General features: G+C 55.5%; 1 protein-coding gene across 2 annotated transcripts in view; it reads left to right on the top strand.

Moving 5' to 3' along the window:
- The first annotated feature begins 3,550 nt into the window (after window positions 1-3,550).
- ITPK1 (inositol-tetrakisphosphate 1-kinase) overlaps window positions 3,551-27,926 on the top strand; it is a 160,690-nt gene continuing 136,314 nt past the window's right edge. For both annotated transcript variants that reach the window (XM_077908548.1, XM_077908546.1), the window contains exon 1: window positions 3,551-3,781. In XM_077908548.1, coding sequence (XP_077764674.1) covers window positions 3,687-3,781 — 95 coding nt within the window. In that variant the 5' untranslated portion in view covers window positions 3,551-3,686. The remainder of the gene's footprint in view (window positions 3,782-27,926) is intronic.

Raw genomic sequence — 27,926 nt, 5'->3', positions numbered from 1 at the left:
GGCATGTCTATCTGATCACTTTTATAAGTACTTCGTGCAGGGCACTGTTAGAAGCATCAGAGAACCCAGACTTTCAGCCAGTAATTATAAACTATTGTGTTATCAGACACATTCAATGGCAAGAGAAAAACAAACACAGTGCTTGCACACAAGGGGCTCACAGTTAGTGGTGGACAAACATTAGTCAAGTACTCAGCCCAAGTAAGAGTTCAAGTATGATTATCATCCTGATCATTGAAAGTGTAGGGAACTAGACGGTTGGGATGCCAGAAAGGGACCCCTGGGCTGGGAGCTGGTGGATGAGCTAATAAGCAAAAAGAGAGAAGAACATACCAGAAAAATGGACTGGATGTCTAAGGGTCCTAGGGACAGAAGGGATCACAGAGGCTAGAATAGTGGGGGCAGGGTGGGGGAAACTTGGTGGGAGATGAGGCTGGGAGGCGGTGGTCTTGTCAAGGAGTTTTGGTTTGGGGGCATCTGGGTGGCTCAGTTGGTTGAGCATCTGTCTTTGGCTCAGGTAATGATCTCAGGGTTCTGGTATTGAGTCTCACATCGAGCTCCTTACTTGGAGGGGAGTTTGCTTCTCCCTCTCCCTCTACTTCTGTCCCAGCTCCTGCTCTCTCTTGCTGTCTCTCCCTGTTTCTCAAATAAATAAATAAAATCTTAAAAAAAAAAAAAAAAGGAATTTTGGCTTTATTCCAAATATAGTGGATTTGCTTTCTGAATATTGTTCTGGCTGAAGAGTGGAGAACAGACTAGCTGGGACTACAGGGGACAGACAAGGAGGGAAGGGTTGATGGAAGTGGTGGAGGAAGTAATAAATTGAGAAATACTTGCCCCAAGGTCATGTCCCTCCCTAGGGTCAGCTCCCATCCAAAGACTGATTGATTGCTTAGGCTGGAGTGGGGTAAGCAAAATGGTTCCCTCCTGTAGTCCAAGTGGGCAGCTGTGAAGGGTGGTTCTAGCCCCAGAGCCTCCCCTCCATGGCAGGACTGAGATCTTGTAACACAGATAAAAAACCACTGAAGTTCCCATTCTCAATGGAGAGGAGGCTTGAGGCCAGCACCTGCCCAGGGGTCCCGAGAAATGCGTGTGGATCCCTGGTCTCACCAGTGCATAGGAAGGATCTGGCTATACCTTAGGCAGTGGTCCACTTCTCAGAACCTTTCCCCCCCACTCACTGCCCTCCTACCTCCAGAAGGACTGTGATGTGGGAGGCCCCTTGGCCCTGGGATGCAACCTTTTCTACTTGCTTGGTGACCTTGGGCAAATCCCCTTCCCTCTCTGGGCCCATTTCCTCATTGATAAGAAAGTAAGTTGGAATAATTAGTGACTCAATTTTTGGGGCAAATCTGGAGCCCCAGAGTTTGTGAAAAGCCATTATTATGTACATAATTTCTGGCAGCTGTAGGGGTTCCTGAAGCCCGGGGGTGGGGTGGGCTCTTAGCTGGGCCTCAAGTTAAGAGTCCTCAGATGAGCCAGTAGCAAGCCCCGTTTCTGAAGGTTCACTGAGGACCAGCCCATTACCCGGTTCTCATCCTCACTGCAATCTTTAAGGCAAGCACTACTTTCCCTACCTTGAAGCTTGGAAGGCTACAGTGACTTGTCCAAGCTGGGAGGAGCTGAACTAGAGAAGCCAAAGACCGTTCTTCCCACTACATGAGAGACATATCTACTTTTGCGGTCTCTCTGTCGCCCCACACCCCACAAAATCATACATTTTAGACCCTACAACCACTACTTTTTTGCAGTTTCAAGTGCTCTCAAGAGACAGGGCTTATCTCGCGAGGTTAAGATAGAGCTCTGGAGGTCCAGAGAGTCTAAGCAGACTGCAAGGTCACACAGCAAGAAATACTTCCCCTAAGTATTCTTTCTGGGTATTTCTCGGAGCAAGTACTCCGAGAGGTGGAAGGTGCGGGCAGTGGACATGTGTGATGGCTCCTGAAGCCTCAGGGCGGACAAGCCTCTCCTAGTTGCAACTTGGAGGACCACTGTGAGAAGAGTGGGGGACGTGTAGCTAGGGGAAGAAGGCAGGCCCCTGGGTCTGGGCCTTAGAGAATGAGCTCAAGTTTGGTCAAGGAGGTGTCATTCCTAACAACTTGGTTCTTTCCTCCTACTTCAGTTCCCTTCTTAGGCCTACCAAAGCCTCCCTCATCTTCCCAGGCCAGCTTCAAAGTCTCTCCGGAAACTTTGAGCCCCGCCCCTTCATTCATTTTTCCTGCCAGAGCCTAAGCCTGAGGAGAGAAGTCTTCTCCTCCCAAACCCGGAGCTCTCGAAGGCTGGATGCTCCTCTACTGCCCCACGGGCCAGGGCGCGGCAGGGCAGGGCAGGGCAGGGCAGGGCAGGGCAGGGCAGGGTTCAGTGAATCAAAGGCACTGAGGCTACCGCGGACTTGCAGTCCACAAGCAATGGGTCTCTGGAGAGGGCTCCACCCCTATTTTGGATGCCGCTAGGACCGCCCCGTCCCCACTCGCTGGAGGGGACCCAGAGAGGGAGTCAGTCCATCCTGTCTGAGCAGGCCCCGGGCGTCCAGGGCATCAGCCCCGGGAGCCCCCTCGGCCTGGCCCGGGTCGGCCTCCTCCAGGGGAGAGAGACGACCTCAGCCAACGTCCGCATCCGCCCCCCGCTGCAGTTCCCGGGAAGCCGCCGGGCGGGGGGCGCTGAGTACGGCTGGGGGCACAGGGATGCTTTAGACTGAAGACCCTCCCAAGGGCAGGCGGAGGACGCCCGCCGCAGGGCTCCTCTCGCCCCTTTAAAGGGCAACGGCCCCGCGGCCGTGGCCGCCTCCCCCCGCCCCGCGCCCCGCGCCCCCGGCCGCGAAGCCCCGCGCCTGGGCCCGACGCCAGCACGCCGCAGAGAGCCAGGCCGGGAGGGCGCGGCGCCTTTAAGAGGCGGGGGCGGGGCGGGGGCGGGGGCGGAGGCGGAGGGCGGCGCTGCCCCCTGGCGGCCGGCGCCGCGGCCCTTCCTCCGCCCCGGCGGGGTCCAGCGGGCCGGCCGGCCGGGTCAGCGCGGCGGCGGCGGCGGCGGCGGCGGCGGCGGGGCGGGGCGGGGCCGGGGGCGGCCGGGGCTCCGGCTGCGCGCGGGGACGAGGGCGAGGAGGCGGCGGCGGCGGGTGAGGACGGCGGCCCGGGCGGCGGGGGCGGGGGCGGGGGTGCGCGGGCGGCCGCGTGCGCCCCGCCGGGGTCCGAGCGCGCGGGGAAGGGGCTGGGGTGCGGGCCGCGGGCGCGGACCGAGGGCGGGGAGGAGGGGCCTGGAGGGGCGCGGGGCCGGGCCTGCGCCGGCGCCGCGGGGGGCGGGGGCGGGGGCGGGGGGCGTGCGGCGCGGCCCGCGGGCTCCGGGCTCCCGGGCTTCGGGCTCCTTCGGGCTCCTTCGGGCTCCTTCGGGCTCCGGCGGTCGGGCGCGCCGGCGAGCCCCGCGGGCGGCGGGCGGCGGGCGGCGGGCGGCGGGCGGCGGGGGCGTGGGCGGCGGCGGCGGCAGCCAGTGGCCCGCCGCGCTGAGCGCCGCTCCCTCCGCCCCGCCCCGCCCCGCCCCGCCCCGCCCCTCCCGGCAGGACTGCGCGCCCCGAGCCCCGTTCCGCGTCCCCGCCGCCGGAGGAGGTGCCCGCACGCTCGCGGCGCACGCCGGGGCCGCCACGCTCGGCCTGTGGGCGATTTCCTCCGGACCCGAGCTCCCCGCCGAGGAAGAAGATGCAGACGTTTCTGAAGGGGAAGAGAGTTGGCTACTGGCTGAGCGAGAAGAAAATCAAGAAGCTGAATTTCCAGGCCTTCGCCGAGCTGTGCAGGTCAGGAGGACGGGGCCCGGCCCCGGGGAGCGCCGGCACGAGCCCCGCTCGGCCGTGGCGGCTGCCGGGGAGGCCGGGGGCCCGCGAGGCGCGGTGCGCGGGGACGGGGAGGCCGAGCGGCCAGGTGGCTGCGGCGGCCCGGACGGGCGGTTGGCGGGACCCGGCGCTCAGGTGCGCCGCGACCCCGGGTGGGCAGCCCCCGTGCCCGAGCGCGCTGGGGACGCCGCTGAAGGTGGAGGAGGGACCGGGGGGTCCGGGAGCCCACGCTGTCTGCGTGTGGCTGGCGGCTACTTTTGGACTGAAGGGTTTTTCTTCCTCCCTTCCCTTCCCTTCCCTTCCCTTCCCTTCCCGGGGAGAAGGGCACCGCTGTTTGTAGGTTTGCGGACACCTACTGTGCGCCCCGCGTGTGCAGCCCTTGGAGCTGTCACTGCTGTCGCTGGGTTAAGCCTGTGTGCGGCGAGTAGCAACACTTGGCATGTATGTGCGGATTTGCTGTCTCATTAGAGCCTCGCACCAGCCCCGAGAATTGACCGGGGTACCGGGGTGGTGATTCTGGGCCACATGTCTGAGAAGGGGGAGCGATCTGCAGAGAGGTGGGGTCCTCCCGCATGGGGTCCCATGGCCATGGCCAGGGAGTGGCTGGTGCAGAGGAGGTAAATGCATGTGGTGTAGAATGCATGGCCTTCTTCTGCCTGACCCCCCCCCCCGCCCCCCCCGCTGGTGCTCAGTGGTGGAGGTTCGTGGTGTTTTAACACGGTCACATTCCTAGTCTATTACGGCAGCCTCTAGTCTTGGGTCAGGTAATTCCTCACCTTGGCCGTACAACAGTAGCTTTGCCTCTGGGAAGCTGTTAGTTAAAGCCTGTTCTTACCCAAAGCCTAAGAGAATCTGGTTCCCCTAGCCTTTTGCAAAGTCTAGGTGGAATCCTTTTGTTATGCAGCATCTCCACTTGGTAGATTTGATTCTTTTTTTTTTTTTTTTCTAAACTATTTATTTATTTATGATAGTCACAGAGAGAGAGAGAGAGGCAGAGACACAGGCAGAGGGAGAAGCAGGCTCCATGCACCGGGAGCCCGACGTGGGATTCGATCCTGGGTCTCCAGGATCACACCCTGGGCCAAAGGCAGGCGCTAAACCGCTGCGCCACCCAGGGATCCCGGTAGATTTGATTCTTGAAAATGTGTTCTACTTGCACTTTTGTCCCTGTTGGGTCCCCAAACATGTTGCAAAATTGAACAATTGGGTTTCCTTATCTCCTGGTGCACCGGAGCCACTGCGGGTCTGAGCTGGCCTTCACCTGCCAGCCTGTGGCACCTTAGTGCCCCTCCTGCCTGTCCCGAAGGCCTGTTGCTCCTTTGCCCTGGGCAAACCCTCAGGGCACTGTTCTCTGCACCCGGAGGGGCGCACCTTGTATGAAACAGCTCCTGGCTCTGCATCCCTTGGCCTGGGGATGGAGTTGGCTGCCATTTCTCAGGCTGGCTTCCTTAGGAGAAAGCAAGCTTTTCATTTCATGGTCGGTAGGGCATGCCAACCAGCCTGGGAATTCACAAGGAAATCAGGAGGAATTTGCAGCTAGAACTCTGGAAGTGGGTCTGAGGACCTTGGAACGTTAGAAAAGGACCCTTGAATGTTGCACCACAACCGCACACACACAGTTATGGAAAAAGTGCCTTAGACACCGAAGAAATGTGGAGAAGTCCCTTTGGCATATCTTTGAAACCCTGTTCTGCCGTTAGGCCCTGGAGCTCCTCCTGCAGTCATCTGAGTCTTGGGAAATCCCAGTTAATACCTTGCACCCTTTTCTACTGAGAGCTGTCTGTATTTGTGTCATCCTGTGTCTGCAGCTAAAGCATGAGGCTTGTCATCTGGCTGGTATGTTTTGCTTGCTAATTAGGAGCCTCTCGCAAAACAGTTCCCCCCCAGACTTGGGGCTGGGTCCTGCTGCTGGACTTGCAGATTGCCTTTCCCTCCTCATAGACTCCCCCTGCCTTTAAGTGGGGCTGGAGGGGCGTTCAGGGCAAACTCTGATATCAACCATTCCGGGGGGGAAGTCCAGCATGGGGGTTTAATTTCTCCAAAAACGTTTTTTGCCCTCAGAGTCTGGATGACTACTTCTGGCCAGAATATTGGCTTCGAAGAGAAGGCAGAAAGGATCTTGGGCTATTCTGGAACCTCAGGAAGCCCCACTTGTGTTTTCACTAGGGAAGATCTAGATATTTTGCCACTGAAGCTTAAGAAGGAAAAGAAAACACCAAGAAAGAGTTTTTCTTTTTTATTACTTTCAGGGCAGCGCCCCCTAGTGGCCACGTTTCTAGACTGGGTGCGGAAAGCTGCCCTTCTTGACAGGGTGGCTGGAGCCCTTGGCTGCTGTTCTGTTTTTTTTTTTTTTTTTTTTAATTTTTATTTATTTATGATAGTCACACACAGAGAGAGAGAGGCAGAGACACAGGCAGAGGGAGAAGCAGGCTCCATGCACAAGGAGCCCGACGTGGGATTCGATCCCGGGTCTTCAGGATCGCGCCCTGGGCCAAAGGCAGGCGCTAAACCGCTGCGCCATCCAGGGATCCCTGCTGTTCTGTTTGGTATGAATGTTGGTGTCATTTCTAGTGGCCCCAGAGGTGACACTGTCCTGTTTTCGACATTCACCGTCTAGGGGTGCGAGGCTCTGGTTTTGATGGATGATGAATTGTCAGTGACTTTCTCTGATGAGAAAACCCAGAAATGTTTGAAAATGATTTGAAGCTCTGCTCTGAATGTTTGGGGCAGTGTCAGCGGAGGATGACTTGGATAGACCAGATGAGCTGTTTAGCTGAATGTCAGGCCTTGTAACACTCTTAGAGCAGGAAGGGAGATCATGTCATCCAGGTCCCTTTGTTGTACAGATGGGGAGACAGGCATGAGAGGGGCAGGTGCCATACTTCTGTTCCTTTTGTTGAACTCCTAGATCAGGCCCAACTGGGAGACCCAGAGACCCCCACGGAAAGCACTTTCTGCTTGAGCACTTCCAACACTGAGGCAGACCCCCTCTTACCTTCCCAGGGGTACAGATGCTGTCCTGTAGTCCGGGAGACACTTTTCCTTGCAAAGCAGAGTCCAGCACAGAGTCCAGCCTTGTTCTGTGTGCGTGCGCGTGGGGGGAGGGGGGGCAATCGCACGTCGGTGGCGGTGGTAGGGGGTTTGTACCCGAGCTTGCAGGGATGTGTTAGGTAGGCAGAAGGGCCCGGCCTTCCCACCCCTGGGGCACCTTAAGAGTGACGGCTACCTCGTCGACAGATGGGCCTTTGACTCAGCTTGTTTTTAGTGGTACTGTTCCCGTCACTCTCCTTCGCTTCTTCCCCCCCTTGGGGACAGGGACACGGATGAGGCTCTGGTTATGTTCTCTTTTTCTCTGCCATCCTCCCTGCCCTTCTGCTAGTCCTGGAGCAGGTTCCCTCACGCCCTCTCCCTGGGCCTTTATCAAGAGGCCCAGAAGGGACTTCCAAGGGGAAGTAAAGAAAGAAAGCTGGTAGTTGGAAGTGTTGGAGGAGGTTTTTAATTTTTTATTCTTTTTAGTTCTCCGCAGTGAGTGTCTTCTTTCAGAAATGCTGGCTGGCCCCACCCGTCTGTCCCTCTTTGTGTTTTCTGCGCCTCTTCTCCATTTTCACTGACTTTTCACCCTTTTCTAGCCTGCAGCTGAACCTGCAGGGGTGGAAAGTCACAGGGCTTCCTGGGGCGTTTGACTGTAAGATGTGGGTGGCCCTTTGTCTGTCTTTGCTTTATGTTAGCTGCCTGTTTATTTACTTTTTTTAAAAAAGATTTTATTTACTTATTCATGAGAGACAGAGGCAGAGGGAGAAGCAGGCTCCTCGCAGGGAGCCCAACGTAGGACGTGATCCCAGGACACCAGGATCACGCCCTGAGCTGAAGGCAGACGCTCAACTGCTGAGCCACCCAGGTGTCCCTAGCTGCCTGTTTAATGCCTTCCTGGCACCTCATGTCAATTCAGGCTCCCAGAAGCCCAGGGACAGAGGGAAGGGGATGCCGACTCCTGGGGGTGGGAGGCAGAGACCCGCGCAGCCCATCAGCTCTCTCCAGGCCCAGTCACGAGGCCTCCTCTCCAGAGGACACGGCTGCCTGGTTAAGTCTCTTCTCTGCCCAGGTTAGGCTGGGGCTTCCTGGAGGCTCCAAGAACAGAAGAATGTCTGTGAGATTCTTGTCCTAGAGAGCCTTGGAGGCCAGCAGGACCGATGAGGTCTGCAGGAAGTGTGTTTGTGGAGCAGTCTCGGACCACATTGTCATCGTGGACTTTCCCCTGGCGACCCGACTTGGGGAGCCTGCCAGGGAGGACCCGGGTGTCACCAGGCCCCTTCCTGCAGCTTACATTCCTTCCTTTGGGAGGGAATGTCTCGAAGGTCCCTCTGCGCTCGGATGGCTTAACATTCTGGGCTGGAATTCTTACCAGAGATTCCAAGGGAGGATGGAGGATCTGTTCCAGGATTAAGTGGTCCTGATCTGTGGGTTGGTATTGCTCTCTGTCTTCACGGCTGGATGTGCACCCCGTCAAGGAGCAGGGCTGGGAGGAGGTACTGACTGTGTTTCCTTCACACCCATGCCCTGAGGTTTGTCCATAACTCAGTCTTGCAAAGAAATGCTTTCTCCCTGACTCCAGGGGAGGAAACCGGACATCCAGTGGGAGAAGATGTCCATCTGGACAGTGCTGCCTATTGGTTCACTGGCCTGGCTCGGTAGCAGGCTGCCTGTGTGACCCTGGGCCTGCCATACCTCAGTTTGCCCCATGCAAAGCGAGGATATTAGCGGTACGAAGCTCAGGGTTGCTGAGTACATGAAAGGGGTCGGGATGCCTGGCGTGTGACGTGCTAGCACCCTTGTAAGTGGTGCTTGGTGCTGGGCTGTCCATATAGCTGTCTCTAGGAAGGGGTGAGTGGGCTTTGGTCGACAGATGCCTTTCTACCCCAGGACCTTTGCCATTGGTAGATGTAGAGCTGTGCGTCTGGGCCGTTTGTGGGGGACCCCGAAGCCCGTGATGAGTGCTCCCCGATCTCCGTGCTGGGTGTGGGGTTTGTGGGGATGTCAGACCAGGCCAAGGCGGGCCCTGTCCTATCTCATGTTCTCCTTCAACACGGGAGTCCCGGGAGGCAGGGGAGCCTCCCTCACCTCTTCTACAGATGAGGACTTGAGAAAATACTCTGTTAATGCCAGAAGGTCCTTCCTTTTTTTTTTTAAATTTGGAGATTCAAGATGAGTTTGTGCTGTTTCTTATAAATGCTGAGTCTTCATAAGCAGTTGTGTTACTATTTTTAGTAACTTCTATTGTTTTCTTTATCTTTTGAGTATTTAATAGATGCGTATGTTAAAAAAAAGTATCAGAGGACTGCAAGAATGCAGTAAAAAGTCCATTTCCTTCTGGTTCCCGAGTTCCCGTCACTTGTCACTCGGGGATAACTGTCACCAGCAGCCTCTCCCTATAGGTGTTCTGTGCAGACAGGCACATGCGAGTTCTGGCCTCAGCTCGTTTCACGGAACACTGTGTCTTAGAGAAAGTAGCACATCTCTGCTTCATTGGGAGGCAGATCCATATCACTTGCCTCATTTCTTTCCTGGCTGAGTGGTACAGCTCTCTGCACGGCCCCGGCCAGTGTGGACAGTGGGGCAGCGAGTGCCCTGCCCCATCACCTGGGTGCCTGTGGCCAGATGAGTGAGTGCAGGGTCAAAGGGCACAGACATTTGCTTTTTCACAGGAGTTCTGAAGCTGCTCACAGGGAGATGGCACCGCTCACAAGTGACCCCAAATGGGAGGGCCTGTTACCCACACCCTGCGCAGCACAGCCCACGGGACACATGTTTGATCTTTTTTTTTTTAATTATTATTTTATTTAGTTATCCATGAGACATAGGCAGAGGGAGAAGCAAGCTCCCTTCGGGGAGCCCGAAGTGGGACTCGATCTCGGGACTCCAGGATCACACCCTGAGCTGAAGGCAGGCGCTCAACCTCTGAGCCACCCAGGAGTCCCACACGTGTTTGATCTTGACCGCACGCATGGGTGGGATGGTACTTTAGATCTGCATTTCTCTTTTGATAGTGAGGCTTATTTCCATTGTGGGGCCAACTGAATTAGGTAGGCACCAGTGCAGGGCTGGGCTCACCTGGGCGGCAGGCTGGCACTTCCATTCCTAACCATCAGGCGATGCATCCTGCCCTCGCTGGTTATGTCTCCCATGGGGTTAGCAGGCTTGGGGCATTCAGCACATGCTTAGCAAAGTGCCTCATGAGTGCAGTTCCCCCAATGGTTAGAAGTAAAGAGGGGTTCTGTCCCACTCATACTGTGAATTCAACTGGTAAGCTCGCTTTTTGAGGGAATGTTCTGGTACCTCCTTTTTCAAAAGTAAGGTTCGGGGCACCTGGTGGCTCAGGTCTGCCTTTAGCTCAGGGTGTGACCCCGGGGTCCCAGGATCAAGTCCCATATCAGGCTCCCTGCAGGGATCCTGCTTCTCCCTCTGCCTGTGTCTCTGCTTCTCTCTAAGTCTCATGAATAAATACAAATGTCAAAAAAAAAAAAAGTAAGATTCATTTCAGAAAGCACATCATCACGGAGGAGCTGTGCACTTGCTCCATCCCTTCCTGCATGAATTTGGCCTACCTTAGCCTTTCCTGTCCACTGGCCCTCAAGAAGCTGGCCTGAGCATGGGTGGCCTTGCTTGGGGAGAGTGTGGGTTGGGTTCCCAAGAGGGAGACCCAGGTCTGGTAAGGTGAGGTGGCTTGTCCAAGGTCACACAGTGAGATGTGGCAAGGGGGCTCGCCTGCTCCCGTGTGCCCTCCCCACTGCCTGCTGAAGCCCCCTTTCAGACAGCACTTTCTCTAGAGGTAACGACCAGGGCGCCTCATGGGGAGCAGCCAGGCCATTCCCCTTGGGCTGTTTGAATTCCAGCTGATGCTCTGTCTTGCTGCTGCAAGCTTCCTCTGAAAGCAGCTGCCCTGTGGCCTGCACTTCCCCAGCGGGGCCTCCTGGGCTGGTTTCTGTAGGCCCCGTCATGGTGCCAGGCTGAAGATTGTGACAGCTCTGAGGAAGCTTCCCTCCCCCCACCCTGCTTTTAGGGCTCAGGGGGCAGATCTGTCACTGTCTGTGGGGATTTGAGAATGGCTCCTCAGAGGAAGTTGCAGGCCCACTCTGGATGGCCAGAAACTGTCCCACCCTGTGGACCGCTCTTGGTGTTCAGGACAGCCTGGCTGGCAGGGCCCACCACCGAGCCATGGGCTGGCCCTGGAATGAGAAATCCAGACCTACAGTCAGGGGGTGCCTGCCGGGCTCAGTGGGTTCAGCATCTGCCGTCCGCTCGGGTCTTGACCCTGGGGTCCTGGGATCGAGCCCCTCGAGCCCCTCTGTCGGGCTCCCTGCTCAGCGAGGAGCCCGCTTCTCCCTCTCTCACTGCCCCTCCCTCTGCTTGTTCTCTCTCTCAAGTAAATAAATCTTGAAAGAAAAAATAAAAAGGACACACAAGCTAAGCTTCCTCCCAAAGACCGCTTCTGAGAGGTGCTTTTTACCCCCCCCCCCGAATCTTCAGCCCCTGATAGGTTTGTTCTTTTTCTCTGGACTTGCTCATTGTCTTGGAGAGCTGTTCTGTAGACATGTGTTCTCTGTTGAAACCCGGGGCCTCCGGTAGCGCGAGGAGTAGGAGCCCAAGAGATGATCTCTTAGTGGAAGGAACTGACGGGGGCGGGGGGGGGGGGCGGTTTGGAAGCTTTTTCCATGTCCCTGTGGCTCAGCCAAAAGCCACTTGTGGCTCTAGAGTGCTCTGGGCAGAAGGAAACCCTGGGATGAGGGGAGATTAGGGGAGCCCAGGCTGGGAAGGGCCTCCTGGGCGTCATTCCTTCATTCTTCTTTGCACTGAGCATATCCTGAGCAGGCAGCCGGCCAGCCCTGTGCTGCGCGCTGGTCCGTGCCCTCAGGCACCCACACGCTCGGTGAGGAGATGAAGGTAAGTCTGCACACAGATGCACTTATTTGGCACACAGTGCAGTTAGTGCCGGGAAGCCTGTGAACAGAGGAGAGCCACGGCAAGGGTGGCTGCAGCCGCTCTAACACTGCGTGGTCAGAGGAAGCCTCTCCGAGGAGGTCACATTTAACCAAAGAGGCTGAGAACAGAGGAGCTAGTGTTGGGTGTGTGTTGTTTGCTGCCCAGAGGCCACATGCTCTGGCCTGTCTCCATCACCCGGGGTTCTGTGTGGACAGTGGGCAGTCTAGAGAAGGGCTGACTGGTTTCCACTTTAGACAGGTGGTCAAAGAGGGCAGTAGAGTGTCCTCGGTATCCTCTTTCCCTGGCGGTATAATAGGGGGCCAGGTGGGTGGACCTGGCCCCACCTTGCTCTCGGGGCCCCCGGGGCTGGAGGCTGCAGGCTCCCTCTGGTCTGGCCCACACCAGCCTTTGTGTTCAGGAAGGAACAGTTGTGAGCCTTGCCTGGTGGGGGGAGGGGGGCGGGGCGGAGAGTGAGTGGGTTTCCTATGGCCCTTGTTGGTAGACCCTGGTCCGGCTGACCTTTGTCTTTTCCCAGAGCTCAGGTTGGGCTTCTCCAGATGGGGTCTGGGGGTAGGGGATGGAAGCCTCAGAAGCTTGCCCTCTTTAGCAGACATTTACCTTCCTCTAGGCCAGTGTTTGCGAACTTGCCCAACAAAAAAGCACCTGGGGCAGTGGTGAAAAATACACATCCTTCCGCCTTCCCCTCCCCTTTGAAAATCTTCAGAGCAGGGGGCTAGGAGTCTATTTCAACATCAGTGCTCTGGTGACTCTTTTGAGAAACCCAAACCGCCCTTCCCCAGTGTTACTAGGCCTCACCCTAAAACTGTCAGGCATGCTAATTGCTGAGTTGAATGGGTGAAAGTGGTCTCTGGGAGACAGGGCCTCTCCGACAGGGCATCAGATATAAAGGTTCCTGGGCCAGCCTGTCCCGGGAGTCCCTCTGGGACTCGTGTTCCTTCAGACACGCCCACTGGGCTCTGCTTGCTGGTTGCTACCTTTTGGGCAATCCTCTCTCCTCTTTTAAACTTTTCTTGTCTCTGGCTGCTGGTTTGTAGTGGAATTACTTACAGGTGGGTCCTGAGGCTGGACAAGAGCTAGCTTTTGCACAGGAGACGATCCTGGTGACTGGCCTGGCCAGGTGTCAGGTCGATTGTCAGGCCGGGGCTGGGGCAGAGGCAGTGGTGCAGCCTGTGGTGCTTCACTTTGCAGTTTACTCTGCACGCCTGTCGGCTTCCCATCAGAGGTCTGTACCCTTGGAGCTCATCCACACAGCCCTCTGTGCTTCAGAAGGCTGTGGTGATGTCCCCCTTCCCTCCCCAGATCGGTGGCTCACATCAGAGTGTAGTGAGAGCCTACCCCAGGTCAGACGCTCTCTTCCAGTAGGGAATTGACCCTCCCACGTGGGTGACGCGTCTCCATGTGCCAGATGAGAACACTGAGGCCCAGGGAGAGGTGAGATGACCTGTCTGGTCACCCAGCTGTGAGTGGCAGAGCTGGGATTCACTCTGGTGGCTAGTTGACTCCTGGAACCATGCTGTTTCGGCCCTGCCAGGTGGCCTTCACCTGCATCTTGAACGTAGCCTCTGAGTCCCCTTAGCTTGATAACCACTTGAGAAGCAAATCAAGGAGTTCTTTCCTGAGCATTTTCTGTGTATAGTTACTGGGCCCAGGGGGGTGGTGGGTGATGAGGATGGCGGTAAACTCGGAGCGCAAGACTTGCCCAACTGGCCTTGGGTGACTGGACAAGCCACTCTGCCTCCCACAGCCTCTGCTCCTCTGTCAGGTGGGCATAATACAGCTGCCTCTAGGGCTAGTGAGCATGGCCCAAGCATAATGAATGGTAGTGATCCCCCTTCTCCCCAGGAGGCCATCTCCCTGGTCCCTCCTGCCTGTCCAAGCTGGGGCCTGGGGCCTCTGACCTATCTCTGGTGGCCCAGCCCAGGAATGACAGGTTCCTCCCTTCCTGATCCTTTTGTGGTGTGGAGGTACTACAGTGTCAGTGACCAGGAGTACCTCTCACTGCTTCCTGGGAGGGCCCGGGTGTGGTAGGTGGATACTGAGAGCTTGGCTTTCATTTCTACCTTGCACCCTATTTCCATCCAATAGTGGAGGGCTGTGGTGTGGAGGTGAGGAAACATCTGGCCCACCCTGGGCTGTTCGTGCAGGTTCCCGAATGTCTGGGGTGGGCCCAGTGATCTTCTTTTTAAAAAGCACTCCATTGATTCCTTCAGGTGGTCCCAGGACATGTATTTATTGAGTGCCTGCTGCTTGCTGGCCAGTCTTGGGTTCTAGGAACCCATTGAGCAGTGAGCACTGCAGAGTCCCCTCTGGCCCCAGGGACAGGCCTAGCCCTCCTAGGGAACTTTGCTGGGCTGTGCTCCTAAGAGGGGAGGGTGATACAGGGGTTGCAGGTTGTGTGGCATTCTCTTCTGTTCCCCCAGGGGCTTGAGGGGACCCTTGGAGAGAAGGGGCATGTTGGCATGTGGGGGGCAGTGTTTGTGAGTCCCAGGTGCCCATCCTAGAAGAGCTGACTCCTACCCTCTTAGGATCTTGGGCATCTTGGTGACGAATGTTCAGTGCCGTGGGACTGTTGGTTTCCCTCTGGCCTCTCGTTTTTTATTTTTTTATTTTAATTTTATTGATTTATTTTTTTAAGTACTGTATGTGTCCAATGTGGGGATCGAACTCACAGCCCCAAGATCAAGAGCCAGCCAGGTGCCCCCTTGTTTGTTTGTCTTTGTGTGGAATTTCCCCTTTGCACCCCACCCACCTTGCAGATGGGGAAACAAAGGCCCAGAAAGAAGATGTAGCCCCGAGTTGTAGAGCTAGTAGGAGGGGCAGCTTGGCTTTGAACCTGGACTTGCTGATGTTAAAGCTTTTTTTCTTTAACGTTTTATTCTTTTTTTTTTTTTTTAAGATTTTATTTATTTATTCATGAGAGACAGAGAGAGAGAGAGAGAGAGAGAGGCAGGCAGAGACACAGGCAGAGGGAGAAGCAGGCTCCATGCAGGGAGCCCGACGTGGGACTTGATCCCAGGTCTCCAGGATCACACCCTGTGCCGAAGGCGGCACTAAACCGCTGAGCCACCAGGGCTGCCCTCACATTTAAATCTTAAATCTTTTTCTTCAAGATTTGTTGCGGGGTCCTTGAAAAGAAAGGGAAGTCTGACTATTCCCTCAGAGGCCAGTGTCTGCCTCTCAGTGAGCAGGTGGGGGCAGGGTTTTGGGGTTTGGGCAGGGAGTTGTGCTTCCCCATGAATCCGCCTCCAGACCGCTGTGGCCTTCACCCTGACCTGTACAGTGGGCTGTGCTGAGGGAAGTTTGGTTGCCAGGGAGGAAGGTTCTAGTCTTGAGCCGATGGGCCTCGTAGAGGCCTTTGTCTGTAAACCCGGGAAGTGCTTCTGGGGAGGAGGGTGCTTCCGCCCCTGCTGCCCCGGGTGTGGGGGGAGCCTGTCAGGTCTTCCTCCAGAAGTGCTCCCCTGCCTCTGCTGGAGACAGCAGGGTCGTCCCTGCAGCGTGGTTTTCGGTGATACCAGAGCCGGTTGGCCCCTGGGTGCTCCCGGCCTGTCGCTGTGTGTGTAGGCTCTCCATCCAGATACAGGAAAGAGGGGGTATGGGAGCCTTCCCGGGGTTCATAGCTGGCCACTCCTGAGGGATTTGGACAGCAGTCTGCACGAATCCAGTCATACCCCTGACCCTGACAGAGGTGTTCATTGTTGTAGCTCTTGTCCAACGGATCCAGAAGATGGGAGGATGGCCTTCCTTTTGTGGGTGTTGTTCTCCAGTGGCTCACCCTCAGTGCCCTGAGTTGTTAGCTTTTCTCCTGTTCCCTTTCAATTTCATTTGGAAGTCCCGCTTGCCTGGAGTCAGGAAATTTAGGTGCTGACTCAGCTGATAACCCACTCGGCTGGGGAGGCCGGCTGGCCTGTTCCTGGGTGATGGCCCGGGAACAGTGTGTGTGTTGGATGGTGGTGGGATTTGAACCCTACTTTGGCCTCCTACCGGATGGGTGACCCGAGGTGCGTTTCAGCTCCTCTCTGGGCCTTGATTCCCTCCTTGTCAGGAGTGGGCCTTGTGCCTGTGCACAGGAGGTGCTCAGCATGCACACTTCCTCCTTTCTCCTACGCACCAGAGACCATCTTTGAAGGGAAAAGGAGGCCATCCCTCACTTCCCTTACCTGTAATCAGACCCATTGTGTCTATTTCCAGGTAACAGCAGAGTAAAGGTCCTTTGGGGAGGTGCAGAGGTACTCCATCTTGGAGTACCTTCCAGAACCTTTGAGCTGCAAGGGGTCTTTGCAGATAAGGATTTGTATCTCAGAGTGCCAGCCTGGCAGGTTGATTGATATACACAGCCATGCAGCTGGCCCAGCTGGGGCCTCAGCTCTGGAACCTACACATGCCCCTATCCCCCCCTTTGGCCTCCAGGGAGCCATGTGTGAGGGTAAGGCCGGATCTCTTTTGTTGTGAGTCATCTGAGCCAGTCACCCTTGGTTAGGATGAGCTATTTTGGTCCTTGGGGCCAAATGGTTTGGGGTCCATCCACTGCCACCCACTCCAGTAGGCTTTCCTGTCTTTCCTCCAGCCTTGCTGGGAGTGCTGAAGGGGCCACCTCTTTAGATTCCGGAAGCTCCCCTGGGAAGGATAGGGAAATGGACAGGCCCTTCCTTCCCTGAGGCAGCCATGTGGGACATGGGCTGTTCTGTGGGTGCCTCTACCAGCAGCAGACAGGGGCCTTCCCTGAGAGCGAGACCTGCGGACCTGGCCACGTGCCTGCACATCTGTCCCCATTGCTGGAGGACACCCTGGCAGCTGCGTCATCCTGTCCTCTCCCTCTCCTGATCACTGTGGGCAGTGTCAGGATGAAGTTAATGATCTGAGCCAAATGTCGATTATGTGGCTGATTCCTACAAGTCACAGGGATATATTGGTTCCTCTAGAAACGTTAGTGCTGACCAGGCTCGGTGACAAAGGGGCTCTGTAAGTGTGATCTCCATGGAGAGTTCTGGCTTCAGGCATGGGTGGATTCAGGGGCTCAGATGATGTCCCAGGTCCTGGCCTCTTTCACGTTGGCTTCATTCCAGGGCTGTATGGCTGCAGGTGAGACCTCACACTGACCTTTATCCCAAGCCAGGCAGTATGCTAAGTTTCTTGGGTGATCTATACTAGAGCCTGTGAGGGTGTGTGGGCTTGTAGGACTCCTGTCTCCTAACAGGAGAGATGGGGCACAGAGGGCTTGGATGACTTGCTACGGTCACACAGCTAGCAGGTGGCAGAGCTGGGATTCAGACCGGGGTACACTGGCTCCAGGGCCTCACCCCTGCTCAGCTGCAGGCCCCAAGGGACCCAAAGTTTGTTCTGATTAGCCCACACGCCTGTCCCTGAGCCAGCTAGTTGTTGGGCCAAGGGGTGCCCTTCTCCCCTCACTGCATGGTCTGGCTGTGGGCAGGGCGGACCCTACACAGGGAGGTGGGGACTGCTTGCTAGACAGACTGTGTTGGCCATTAGGCAGTCGGGGTGGGGGGCAGGGGCTACCTTCTGCCAGCCTGAGGGGTCACACACAGTCTCCTGGGCAGGGCAGTGCTCCCGAGAGGGCAGTGAAGAGCACCTCCACAAGTCAGAGCCCAAGGCTGGGCCCTTGGCTCCGTCTTCCCCTTCAGGTAAACCACGGCCAGCTGGACGCAGGTGGATTCTGAAGGCCCTGGGCCCGGGGTCCAACACCGCACATCCTGGAGAAAGGGCTTATGTGATTCTGCCATGACGGTTGGAGTTTATGGGGTTCTGGGCTTGCAGCTTACCTTCTGCCTTCCCAGGCCTCCTGGGCTGCTCTTGCAAATTCTGCCGACCAGGTTGCTTGAGCAGCAGGCCTTCACTCCTCATGGTTCTGGAGGCTGGAAGTCCAGTTCTTTGGGGAGAGCTTTCTTTGCAGTGTATGGACAGTCGCCTTCTCCCTGTGTCTGCACATGGAGGGGCGAGACCCAGAATGCCCTCATCTAAGGGCACTAACCCTGGTCTGGGGCTCCCTTCCAGACTCGGCTAAGCCCAATCTCCTCTTGAAGGCCCCACCTCCAGATACCATCACAATCGGGGTTGGGGCTTCCATAGCGTTGTGGGGGGACACAATAGTCCATAGCATCTCTCCTGCTGGGGGTTGTATAGCACCAGCTGCCATTGTCTAAGGCTGGGAGGAGCCTCAGTCTGGTTTGGTCCCTCTACCTCCTGCCCCTCCTATATGTGGCCCCAGTGCAGATGCTGCTTGGGTCTGGAGGCTGACAAGTGCGCTGTCACTAGCTGGCTTCTGAACCCAGCTTCTGCACTCTGGGTGAGCCCGACTTTGGGCAGGTTAAGGGGCCTCCTTTTCCCCATCTGTAAAATGGGTACATGGACACCCAGTCATGGGGCAGATTGGGGGATCAGAGAGGTGATGGCTGAACTGGTGGTGGTGGTTTCTGGCACATAGTGGGGGATCTGATTGTAATTTACCCTCTTCCCCAAATCATCTTTTTTTTTTTTTTTTTCTGTCTGAAGATAAATTTTAGACAATTGACTGTCTGATCTCAAAACTTATCAAGGGGAAGGAGCTGCTGGTGGGATCCCTTAAACTGATCCCTTAAAGGACAGATCTTGGTTAATAGCCCCTAGGCCTGCACTCTTCCCTGCCTTCTGGCCAGCTGGGGTGGGGGGCTGGGGCCCAGAAGGGTGGCTGAGGGTTCTCTCCACAGCCCAGGGAAGGTTTCCTCAGCTGCCTCCTGTGGCTTCCAGCAGAGTCCACCCACCTCCCCAGCCCCACATACTTCTGGGAGGGCCCCCCATCAGCCAGAGTCCAAGCTCAAGGAAGCCAAAGGATGTATGTCATTTTTTTTCCTGAAATTTGTTATCCTCTGTGAATATAACTTAACATTATGCGAGCAAAATTTGAAGAGACAAATTGTCCCTCTATCCCCCACATTGTCTTTCCCTCTTTGTTTTGTATGTAACACAGAGTTGAAATCATTGTATGCTCAGCATTGTGTTATTGCATTCTGCACATAGCACTGTAGTGTAAACAAATCCTGTGATTCTATAGTCTTCAGAATGGTCTTCCTAGAATGTAGTTTTTAGGAACTTTTATTATGGAAATTTCCAACACATACATAAGAAAGAGTAAAGAAATGAACACCCCCTCCCACCTCAATATAGAGTTAGCCATTATTGAATTATAGCTAATCTTGCTTCCCCCCCCCCCCATATTCTTATTTTTTTAAGACTTTATTCATGAGAGACACAGAGATACAGGCAGAGACATAGGCAGAGGCTCTCTACGGGGAGCCTAATGTGGGACTTGATCCCAGAACCCCGGGATCATGCCCTGAGCAGAAGGACCTGAGCCAAATGCAGATGCTCAACCATTGAGCCACCTAGGTGCCCCTTCCCCATATTATTTTGAAGCAAATTCCAGACATATGATTTCACATGTAAATATTTTAACATGGCCTTTAAAACATAAACCTAGTGCTGTTTTCACTCCTGAAAATAAAGTATAACAGAACATGGTTTTTAAAAATCACAATGGAATAGTTCTTTCTATTGGACATCCATGTAGTAACACAGCGAGCTGTAATATTGTTATCAAACATTTAGATTATTTCCGCTTCCCTTGCTGATGTAGACAGTGCTGCCTTGGACATCTTTTGACTATTTTTTCAAAAGATTTATTTACTTTAGAGCATGCAAGGTTGAGCAGGGAGGAGGGACAGAGAGAGAGGGAGAGAGCATCCCAGGCAGACTCTGTGCTTAGTACACAGCCTGACAGCCTGACGTGGGACTCGATCTCATGGTCCTGAGCTCACAACCTGAGCCAAAACCAAGAGTCAGTCACCTCACAGACTGAGCTACCCAGGGGTCCCCGTCTTTGTGAACATAGATGTCTTCCTTCCCTTTCTGATCCATTACTTGTAAAGTGGAGTTGGATCAGTTACCGTGGAGTCACAAACCATCTGAATGCAGGGGCTTTGAGCATCTGTTCTGCTCACCCTTTGGGGGGCCGTCAGTTCAGGCTGGGCTCCCTACTGGGACTGATGGCTGTGCCCTCAGCTGTGGGTCAGTCGGGGTCTCCGCTGCTGGGGAGTGGCCTGTGGTTGTCCAGGGCAGTGGGGATGACAGGGCCACATGTGTTCATCCTCCCGCATGCTGCCTTGTGTTCTAGTCTGGGAGGCAGGGTTCCTAGATGCAATGGGCCATGTCCTCTGGAGGCCAGATCTCTCTACCACATCTGTTGGCTAAACAGGGCACAGGGCCAGCACAGACTCAAGGAGTAAAAATGAACTTCACCTCTTTTTTTTTTTTCATAAAGCAATAAATGGAATTTGTTGAAAGAAATACAGAGTCCTTCACATAAATCACATGTTTCTGTAGAACAGGACTGCTTATCTTTTCTTGCAGGTCATTGATACCTTTGACATTCAGATGAAATCTGTAGAACCTATTCCTAGGAAAAAATGCCCATGATGATACACACCACAGTACAAAGAGTGCCACTTCTTTACTTCAGACTTTCTGAAGTAAAGGTTCTAGGCATCTCAGGTAAAGTTTTCTTGTTTGACACTTGTGGTATAGATTTTCAGGAAAGACGGTATACAAGCCTTCTTCAGAACAGGATTTCTTTTCTTTCTTTCTTTCTTTTTTTTTTTTTTTAAGATTTTATTTATTCATGAGAGAGACAGAGAGAGAGGCAGAGACACAGGCAGAGGGAGAAGCAGGCTCCATGCAGGGAGCCCGACGTGGGACTCGATCCTGGGTCTCCAGGATCACGCCCTGGGCTGAAGGCGGTGCCAAACCGCTGGGCCACCAGGGCTGCCCAGAACAGGATTTCTTACAACACAATCCACTAAAGAATTCTGGGGTCACGTCATTTTGGGGAGTAATGTATCCCATGAGATGCAAAACACATTTTATCTTTGTTTTCCTTGGCATGGTGCGTGTGACCATTAGCATCGCGGAAAAGACGTTTTGGGAGATGTTGGCAGGTACCACTTGGTCTGATACCGGCCTGTTGTGCGGCCTACTAGCTTTGTGACCTTTGGCACAGAACTCAGCTCTGTGAGCCTCAGTTTTCCTGTCTGAAATTGGGGCTATGATACTAATACCATGTTACAGTGGTTAGCTGCGCGGTACATGTCACCTCTTGATTGGAGCAGTAAAGTCATTGCAGAGGGCATTGACACTGAGCAGGGGCAAGAATTGGGAAAATTTCTGCCCATAAGAGTGTGTGGTCTGGCCCTGGGTGCCAGGAGGCACCCTGCAGACCCCTCCTTCTCTGGTCCCTGGTCCCTGGCAAGTGCTCAGAGGGTGCTATGCTGGGCATGGAGAGGGTGGGGGCCAAGCCAGGGTCCATTCGGGAGACTGCAGGGTGCTCATTCCCGAGTGGACTCCCTAAGGGATGATTGCCCATTTGTTGTTCAGAAAGCATTTCTGGGTACCTCACTCTCTGGCCTGATCCTCTGGGAACTTGGGTGTCACCTTCTGGAGAGGAGGCTCACAGGCTGACTGGTGGGGGCTGGGGGCTGGGAGAGGGGACAGGTGTGACCACAGTGTGTGGGGTTGGTCCTTGTTTGTAGGCTGGTGTGACCTATATGGCAATGCCCTTTGCTGAACTTCATTTTCTACAGCTGGAAGAAGAGAACATTAGAATAGAGGAGCCCTCAGATTCTAGACTCTTCCAACTGGGAGAGCCCTGGGGTGTTCAGGCGGAAACTAGGTGAATCTGGGCATCGCTCCCTCCTGTGTTGGTGGGTGCCGTCACCCTTCTGGATTGCTTCCAGGCCCAGTTTCCTGTTGTTGGTCTGCTTCTGTGTGTTTCCACTGGGACACCTCCTGCATCTGCCCCAGAGGGTGTTTGTTCACAGACGTCTACTGGCATCCCTCCTTGCCAAGCCAGGCCTTGTGAGAGACCCCGGGTGTGTGTGAGACCAGTGGTGGCCAGGATGGACATGTCCTTTGCAGATTTAGTTTATGGGGACAAAGGGAGGGAGGGCCTGTGACAAACAAGTCAGCCCGTAAGTTAAAGGCGGTAATTTTAGCAGGGATATGAAGACTGGTCCTCAGGGTGGTCACAGAGAGCCTTTCTAAAGGAGGCACCTGAGGCTGTGGCCTGACTGGTTAGAAAGCAGTTATCTGAAAGGCTGGGGCCAGAGCCTCTGAGGTAGAGGGAACCGCAAGTACAAAGGCCTTGGGGTGCTTTTGAGCAAAGGCTTTGGTGTGTTTGTGGAGCAGCAGGGAGGAAGGCATGATTGAAGATGCGAGAGAGGGAGCAGCAGAGAGGCAGGTGGGGGCCAGACTCTTCAGGGCTTTTCCAGGCCATGGTGCCTAGATTAGGTCAGGGGGAGGGCATAGTGATGGGGGAGGGCAAAGGCTCCCATCAAATTATCGCACAAAACCATCTATGAATGTTGATAAGCCTTTAAAGACCTTTGGGCAGTATTCAGTAACACTGAGGTCGTTGCCAGAGTTCCACGCTCAGGAATATTAGGATGTTAAATGTCAAATGCAAAGCGGTGCTCCCACCATCCCTGAGGCTGTGCTCAGCTCTCACATGGGTGACGGCCCATGACTGTGCCCTGGAGTGGGTGGTTCTCTTGGGCTGGGTGGACACCTCTGTACACGCGGGGCAGCCGGGCTGTCACCTCTCTAGCTATTGGCCAGGGTACCCAGGATGGCCGTGGAAGGAGGGACCTTGCTTCTGTCACTGTCCAGCTCTGTGGTTGGGGACCAGTTATTGAGCTTCTCCATGCCTCGGTTTCTTTCTTTTTTTTTTTTTTAATTTAAAAAAAAATTTATTTATGATAGTCACACACAGAGAGAGAGAGAGAGAGAGAGAGGCAGAGACACAGGCAGAGGGAGAAGCAGGCTCCGTGTACCAGGAGCCCGACGTGGGACTCGATCCAGGGTCTCCAGGATCGCGCCCTGGGCCAAAGGCAGGCGCCAAACCGCTGCGCCACCCAGGGATCCCCATGCCTTGGTTTCTACACCTGTGTGTTTCTACATGCACACCTAAGCTTCCCAGTTGGTGTGTCGGTTGAAATACTGAGTATAACACCCTGCAGTTTGCGGCCTGCCATGTTTATTTGTTTATAAATATTAGAAACATCTGCCGAATGGTAGGCGGGTGGTACTATCGTTGCAGTGGTGTTACTCAGACGGTGCTGTGGGTCTAGGTGCTGGGAACAGACATCCCCACACCCTGGGAGCTCAGTTGAGTGGGTGGCACAGGCATCGGGAGCCTTGAAGACGTGCTCAGGGAATGGTGGAGGAGGCTGCTATCTCTGCTTGGGAGGGCTGTGGAAGGCTTCACGCAAGAGGGGACTGGATCTTGGAGGGTCAGGAGGAGCCCCCTGGGCAGATGTGTGGGCAGATGTGTGTGGGCAGTTCAGGTAGCTGCTGTGTGAAGGTGTGATGCTGTGAGGTCAGGGCTCTCTGAACAGGGACTGCGGGCCTGTCAGCTTAGGGGGTGCAGGTGGGGGCTGGTGGGCCTGGGCTGAGAGCAGCTAGGAAGCAGCAGGATGGGGGCATAGGGCAAGGGGCCCCTGCTGGTCGTCCCGGTGACCGTGGCGGGTCTTGTCCACTCTGTGAGTGGCTGGCACGGACTGTACCCACACCGTTTTGGAGCCTGGAGCCCAGAGTGGCCCCATGGCCTGGAACCTGGCCTGGAACCCGGCTGCCACACAGGGAGGTCATTGCAGTCTGCAGGCTTCAGTGGGGGATGGTGACAGGCCCTGCCTTGCTCGGGTCCTTTTGGGGGACAAGAGGTCCACGAACAGCACCCGGCACAAGGCAAGCACTTGATGATACACTGGTGGCTTTTAAACCTGCTCCTCAAGGCTGAGCCTGGCCAATAGCGTCCTGCTGACTGTGCCGTGGGGTGGTGTGCGGGGGTGGGGGGATGTCTCCTCAGCCTCCTCGGAGCTGTAGGCACAGATTCCTTTCCAGAGCGGACTGACAGAGACCCAGCCCTGCTTCTTGTTTACTTTCTTTCTGAAGCGACTCGCCGCGGAGCAGCTACCTTCCTGTGCCTTGACCCCCGGCCCTGGCAGTCTCCTTCCACTGGGACACCTGTTCCTGGCTGGGAGGAGGCAGGAGGGGACCCCTCACATCCTTGGGTGGGGTCATCCCAGCCTTGGACAGATGAGGAGACCAGAGGTCAAATGGCCTCTGCGGGGCCCTCACGTGTAAGGGCTCAGGTGACCTCCAGACCCTCCCTTCCGTGGTCGGAGGAGCTGAGGCAGCAGGATACTGAGAAGGAGCGTCCAGGAGCCAGGAGTTGTTGAATCTGTCCGGAGCTGGGCATTGGGGACGAGGCCTGAGGCAAGGCCAGGTGGCACAGGGCCCCGCAAGCCATCATTGTGCACTGGGCTTTGCCTCGAAGGCTGTGGAAGCCACAGTAGGCATGTTGGCGGGGTGGGCCAAGGCGCAGGTGGGCACCCCAGAGGACAGATCAGAGATGATGGGACGGATCGTGGGCTGCAGGGGGTAGGCTTCTGTGGCTGAGCAGGCAGGGGGAGGGGCTGGACTGCTGGCCAGATGTGAGGACTCCCTGGAACCTGGCTACTCAGGGTGTGGCCCAGGGCAGGTGGCCTCAGGGCAGAGGAACTCAAGAGAGCTGTCGAATCTCCACCCACCCAACCCACCAGTGAGGATCGGTGTTTTAGCAGGGTCCCCGGGGGGTTGCTTGTGCCTGTTGTACATTGACCTCTAAGGAGCCCTTGTTTAGAAAACCTGCTCCTGGGTGTGGGCCTTGGGGAAGGAAGAGGGGAGGCCGAGGCTCGCCCACTTGAGGAAGTGGGCTTCTGGATAGAAGTGCAAGCCGGAAGGTCGCATGGGATTTAGGATGGTGGTGCACCCAAAGGTGCACCCTTATTTGGGATAAGGGGCCCCATCATGACCCCTGGGTAGTGTGGGGACAGAAGGGGTCACAGAGGAGGACTGAGAGGCCTGGGCTCTGCAGGGCGGCCCATGGCACCCAGCTCAGCCCTCGGGGTTCTGGAACAGGGAGGCCCATCTCTCTGAAGCTTCTGCTTGAGATCCTCTCTGCCTATCCTGTTCGTGCATGCTGTCTGTCTCAAATAAAGAAAGGAGTCTTAAAAAAAAAAAAAAAAGAAGAAGAAGAAAAGAAAGACACAAAGGCTGGTTGGGTGTCCGCCAGGCTCTGGTGAGGTATTCCTTGGAGGGACATAGTAACACGATCAGGAGTCGGTGACTTAGTGCCTGGGGCCCGGGGAGTTCAGCAGAGGCAGAGTGAGCGTGCCTGTCCACCCCTCTGCTGGATTTCTGGCTCCCTGCCCCTCTGGAGTCTGCTGGTGCTGAGGCTCAGTGGGGCTCAGGCCAGCGAGCTCCCTTTTGCTGGAGGCTGGTTGTAATGGGATGGAAATTTGGCTGGCCCAGTTGGCATGGGCCACGACTGGAGCATGCCCAGCTTGGGCTGGGTCACCCCACAGGCTCTGCCATCGGCCATGTCCAAGTCAGGGCTGCCAGAGGCCCAGCTCTGTGGAAGAGCAGGTGGGGTGGGGATGTGGGATGGGGGCGTGGAGCCCCTCCAGAGTGTGCCTCTGTGGGGATCTGAATCAAGGGTCTAGGTACAGCTGTCAGTGAGACTTTGGGGGTGACTGGCCTTGGGTTATTGTGCTCCAGAGGCTTTCAAAATGGTGAGGTTGGGTGGTTGAGGGAGACTGTGCACGTGCAGGGAAGGGTTGTTTTATTAGTTTTGAGAGAATGTAGATGTTTTGAAATAGTATGGTCTCCTGGTTCAAACCAAAAGGCAAGAAAGGACTTAGACCTAGCGGTGCCTCTTCACCCCCAGCTGCCCCCAGAATTGCTCCTCGTTTCTTTATCCTTCCAGGGTATTCTAGCACATGCAGACGAGCATGCAAGCACACATGTCGACATTTCCATAGATGCCTGTGTGCTGCATACACACACACATATTTATTTAGTTGTAAGTTTTGGTTTTTTGAACCGACTGTCCATCTAGGCAGATCTACACGCTTGTTCTCAGAGGACTGTAGCTCAGAGCTCCTTAGCTTGGGGCTGTTTGCATTTTGGGGCTGGATCCTTCTGTCTTGTTAGGGGCTGTCCTGGGCGTTGGTTTCACCCTGGCCTCCACTCCCTGCTGCCATTCCTCCCTCCCATTGTGACCACCTGCAGTGTCTCCAGGCACTGCCAAGTGGCCCCTGGGGGCCAGTCACTGTTAGCGAGAGCCACTGCCTGCCACAGGTCCTTGTAACGGCTCATGTCTGGCTCCCAGCCTGCCTTTATTGCTACCTGGTTGCCACTCACTGTTCTCACTCAGTGGACGAGGCCCTCGTGGCTCACGGGTGCTCCACTTCTCTGCCTGCGAGAAAGGCCGGAACATCATGGCTTGCCTTGTACCGTTTTGGGGACCCTGCACCTGTCCCTTCTCCAAACCTCAGTTTGCTTATCTTTGGGATGGGACTGGGATAGCCCTTTCTGTCCTTGGGTACCAGTGTGGATTTGGGGCGCCAGCAAGAGGCGCACCCCGTCTGCCAGTGCCGGGCCTATCCACGAGGGCCCCGTGACAGTTGATTGCCTCCTGACTTCCCCATGACCTTGGTCCCTCTCAGTCCTGGCCTTGGTTCTGAATGGGGGGACCCATTACAGTGGAGGCCCCTGAGTAGAAGAGAGGAGTGATGGAGGCTAGCCCAGCCAGACCGTGTAATGAGGTCAGAGCCCAGACGCCTGGAGAGGGTCGGGCGCTACAACTAGGGGGCTGAGCCGCACCCTGTGGTCCATGTGCAACTGGTCTGCTCTGCTAGGACACCAGGAAGCTCACGCTCTGACCCCTTTTCCTCCATCCCCTGAGCCCAGCAAGGACCCAGCATGACAAGTATGGAGTTTAGACTGCGGCAGGGCTGTGTCTGCACCCACGCTCCTCACCCACTAGCTCAGTGGCTCCTGTGGGCTCTCTGGGCTTCCGGTCCACGTCTGTGGGAATGGTCAGTGCTCTTCCCAGAGTCAAATGGGCACAGGTGGTGGCGGAGTATGGTGACATCGGACTGGACACTCACTGCATGCCAGGCGTCTCTGCTCACATCACAAGTTATACACCATGGCCGTGCCCATTTACAGGGGGGAGACTGAGGCACCGAGTTCAGCACTTGGCCATAGGAGGCATACAGTAAGTGAAGCTGTCATTGTTATTGAGTGGCCGCTCTTGGGTTTTGAGTTCGAGTATCTCCAACCTTGAAGACGCTGAAATACAGGGGAGGGAGAAGTGCCTCCTGCCTTCCTGGGGAGGCTCCGCGAGAGGTGGAGGGAGCCCTGGTAGCTGCTGGCTGGTTGGCTCTGGCACCTTTTTGGCTTTGTGAGTTTTTGCCTGCAGGGGCCAGATTGATCTGAACAGACAATAAAACGATAACACATGTGTCGGGCGGACACTGTCATCACACTGCAAGGGACACTTGAAATTATATCCACATTTGGGAAGCTAATTTGAAAGAGTGTTTCCTTCATAATCATATGCGATCAGGTAGCCAGTGTTATTGGGGTTCTCTCCTGCAGCCGAGAGGCCATCTGTTTTTCTCTTCCTGGCTGTCCTTCCCGCCTGCAGTAGGCCAGCTCCCTGGGAGAAGGACCCCCTTGGCTGCCTAGAAGTCCAAGTGGAAGCTTTTTGTGGCGACTGACTGGTGAAGGTGGGAGACGTGGTGGGGGGTGATGCAGGCTGGGGCTGCTGCTGGGTGATGGTGGTTGCCTTGAGTTTAAGGCACATGTTGGTGGAGAAGGTAATGGCTGTGGTTTGGATGTTGTGGAAGCCAGGATTGTTGTGGACACAAGTGGCAGAAGACACAGTTCTGATGGGTTTAAGCGAAAAGAGAACTTCTTGGCCCAGGTTAACAAATGCATAAGGACAGCCCTCAGGGCCCCGAGACTGGCCTCCTGCCTCTCTGCCCTCACACTGTGATCTCTTCTCAGTTCTTCAGCTGCTCGAAACTCCTGCCTCAGGACCTTTGCACTTGATGCTCTTCCTGCTTCCTAGCAGGCCCTTCCCCTTTCATACTACTGGCCTCTTAGCCTTTAGATCTCAGACCCACCTTCTCTACCTCAGCCCCTTGAGTGTTCTTTTCAGAGCACATCATGTGTTGTT

Source organism: Canis aureus, chromosome 9, assembly GCF_053574225.1.
Source record: "Canis aureus isolate CA01 chromosome 9, VMU_Caureus_v.1.0, whole genome shotgun sequence".
NCBI lineage: Eukaryota > Metazoa > Chordata > Mammalia > Carnivora > Canidae > Canis > Canis aureus.
Note: the sequence above shows the minus strand (reverse complement) of the source record. Positions and strands in the feature narration are given on the sequence as shown.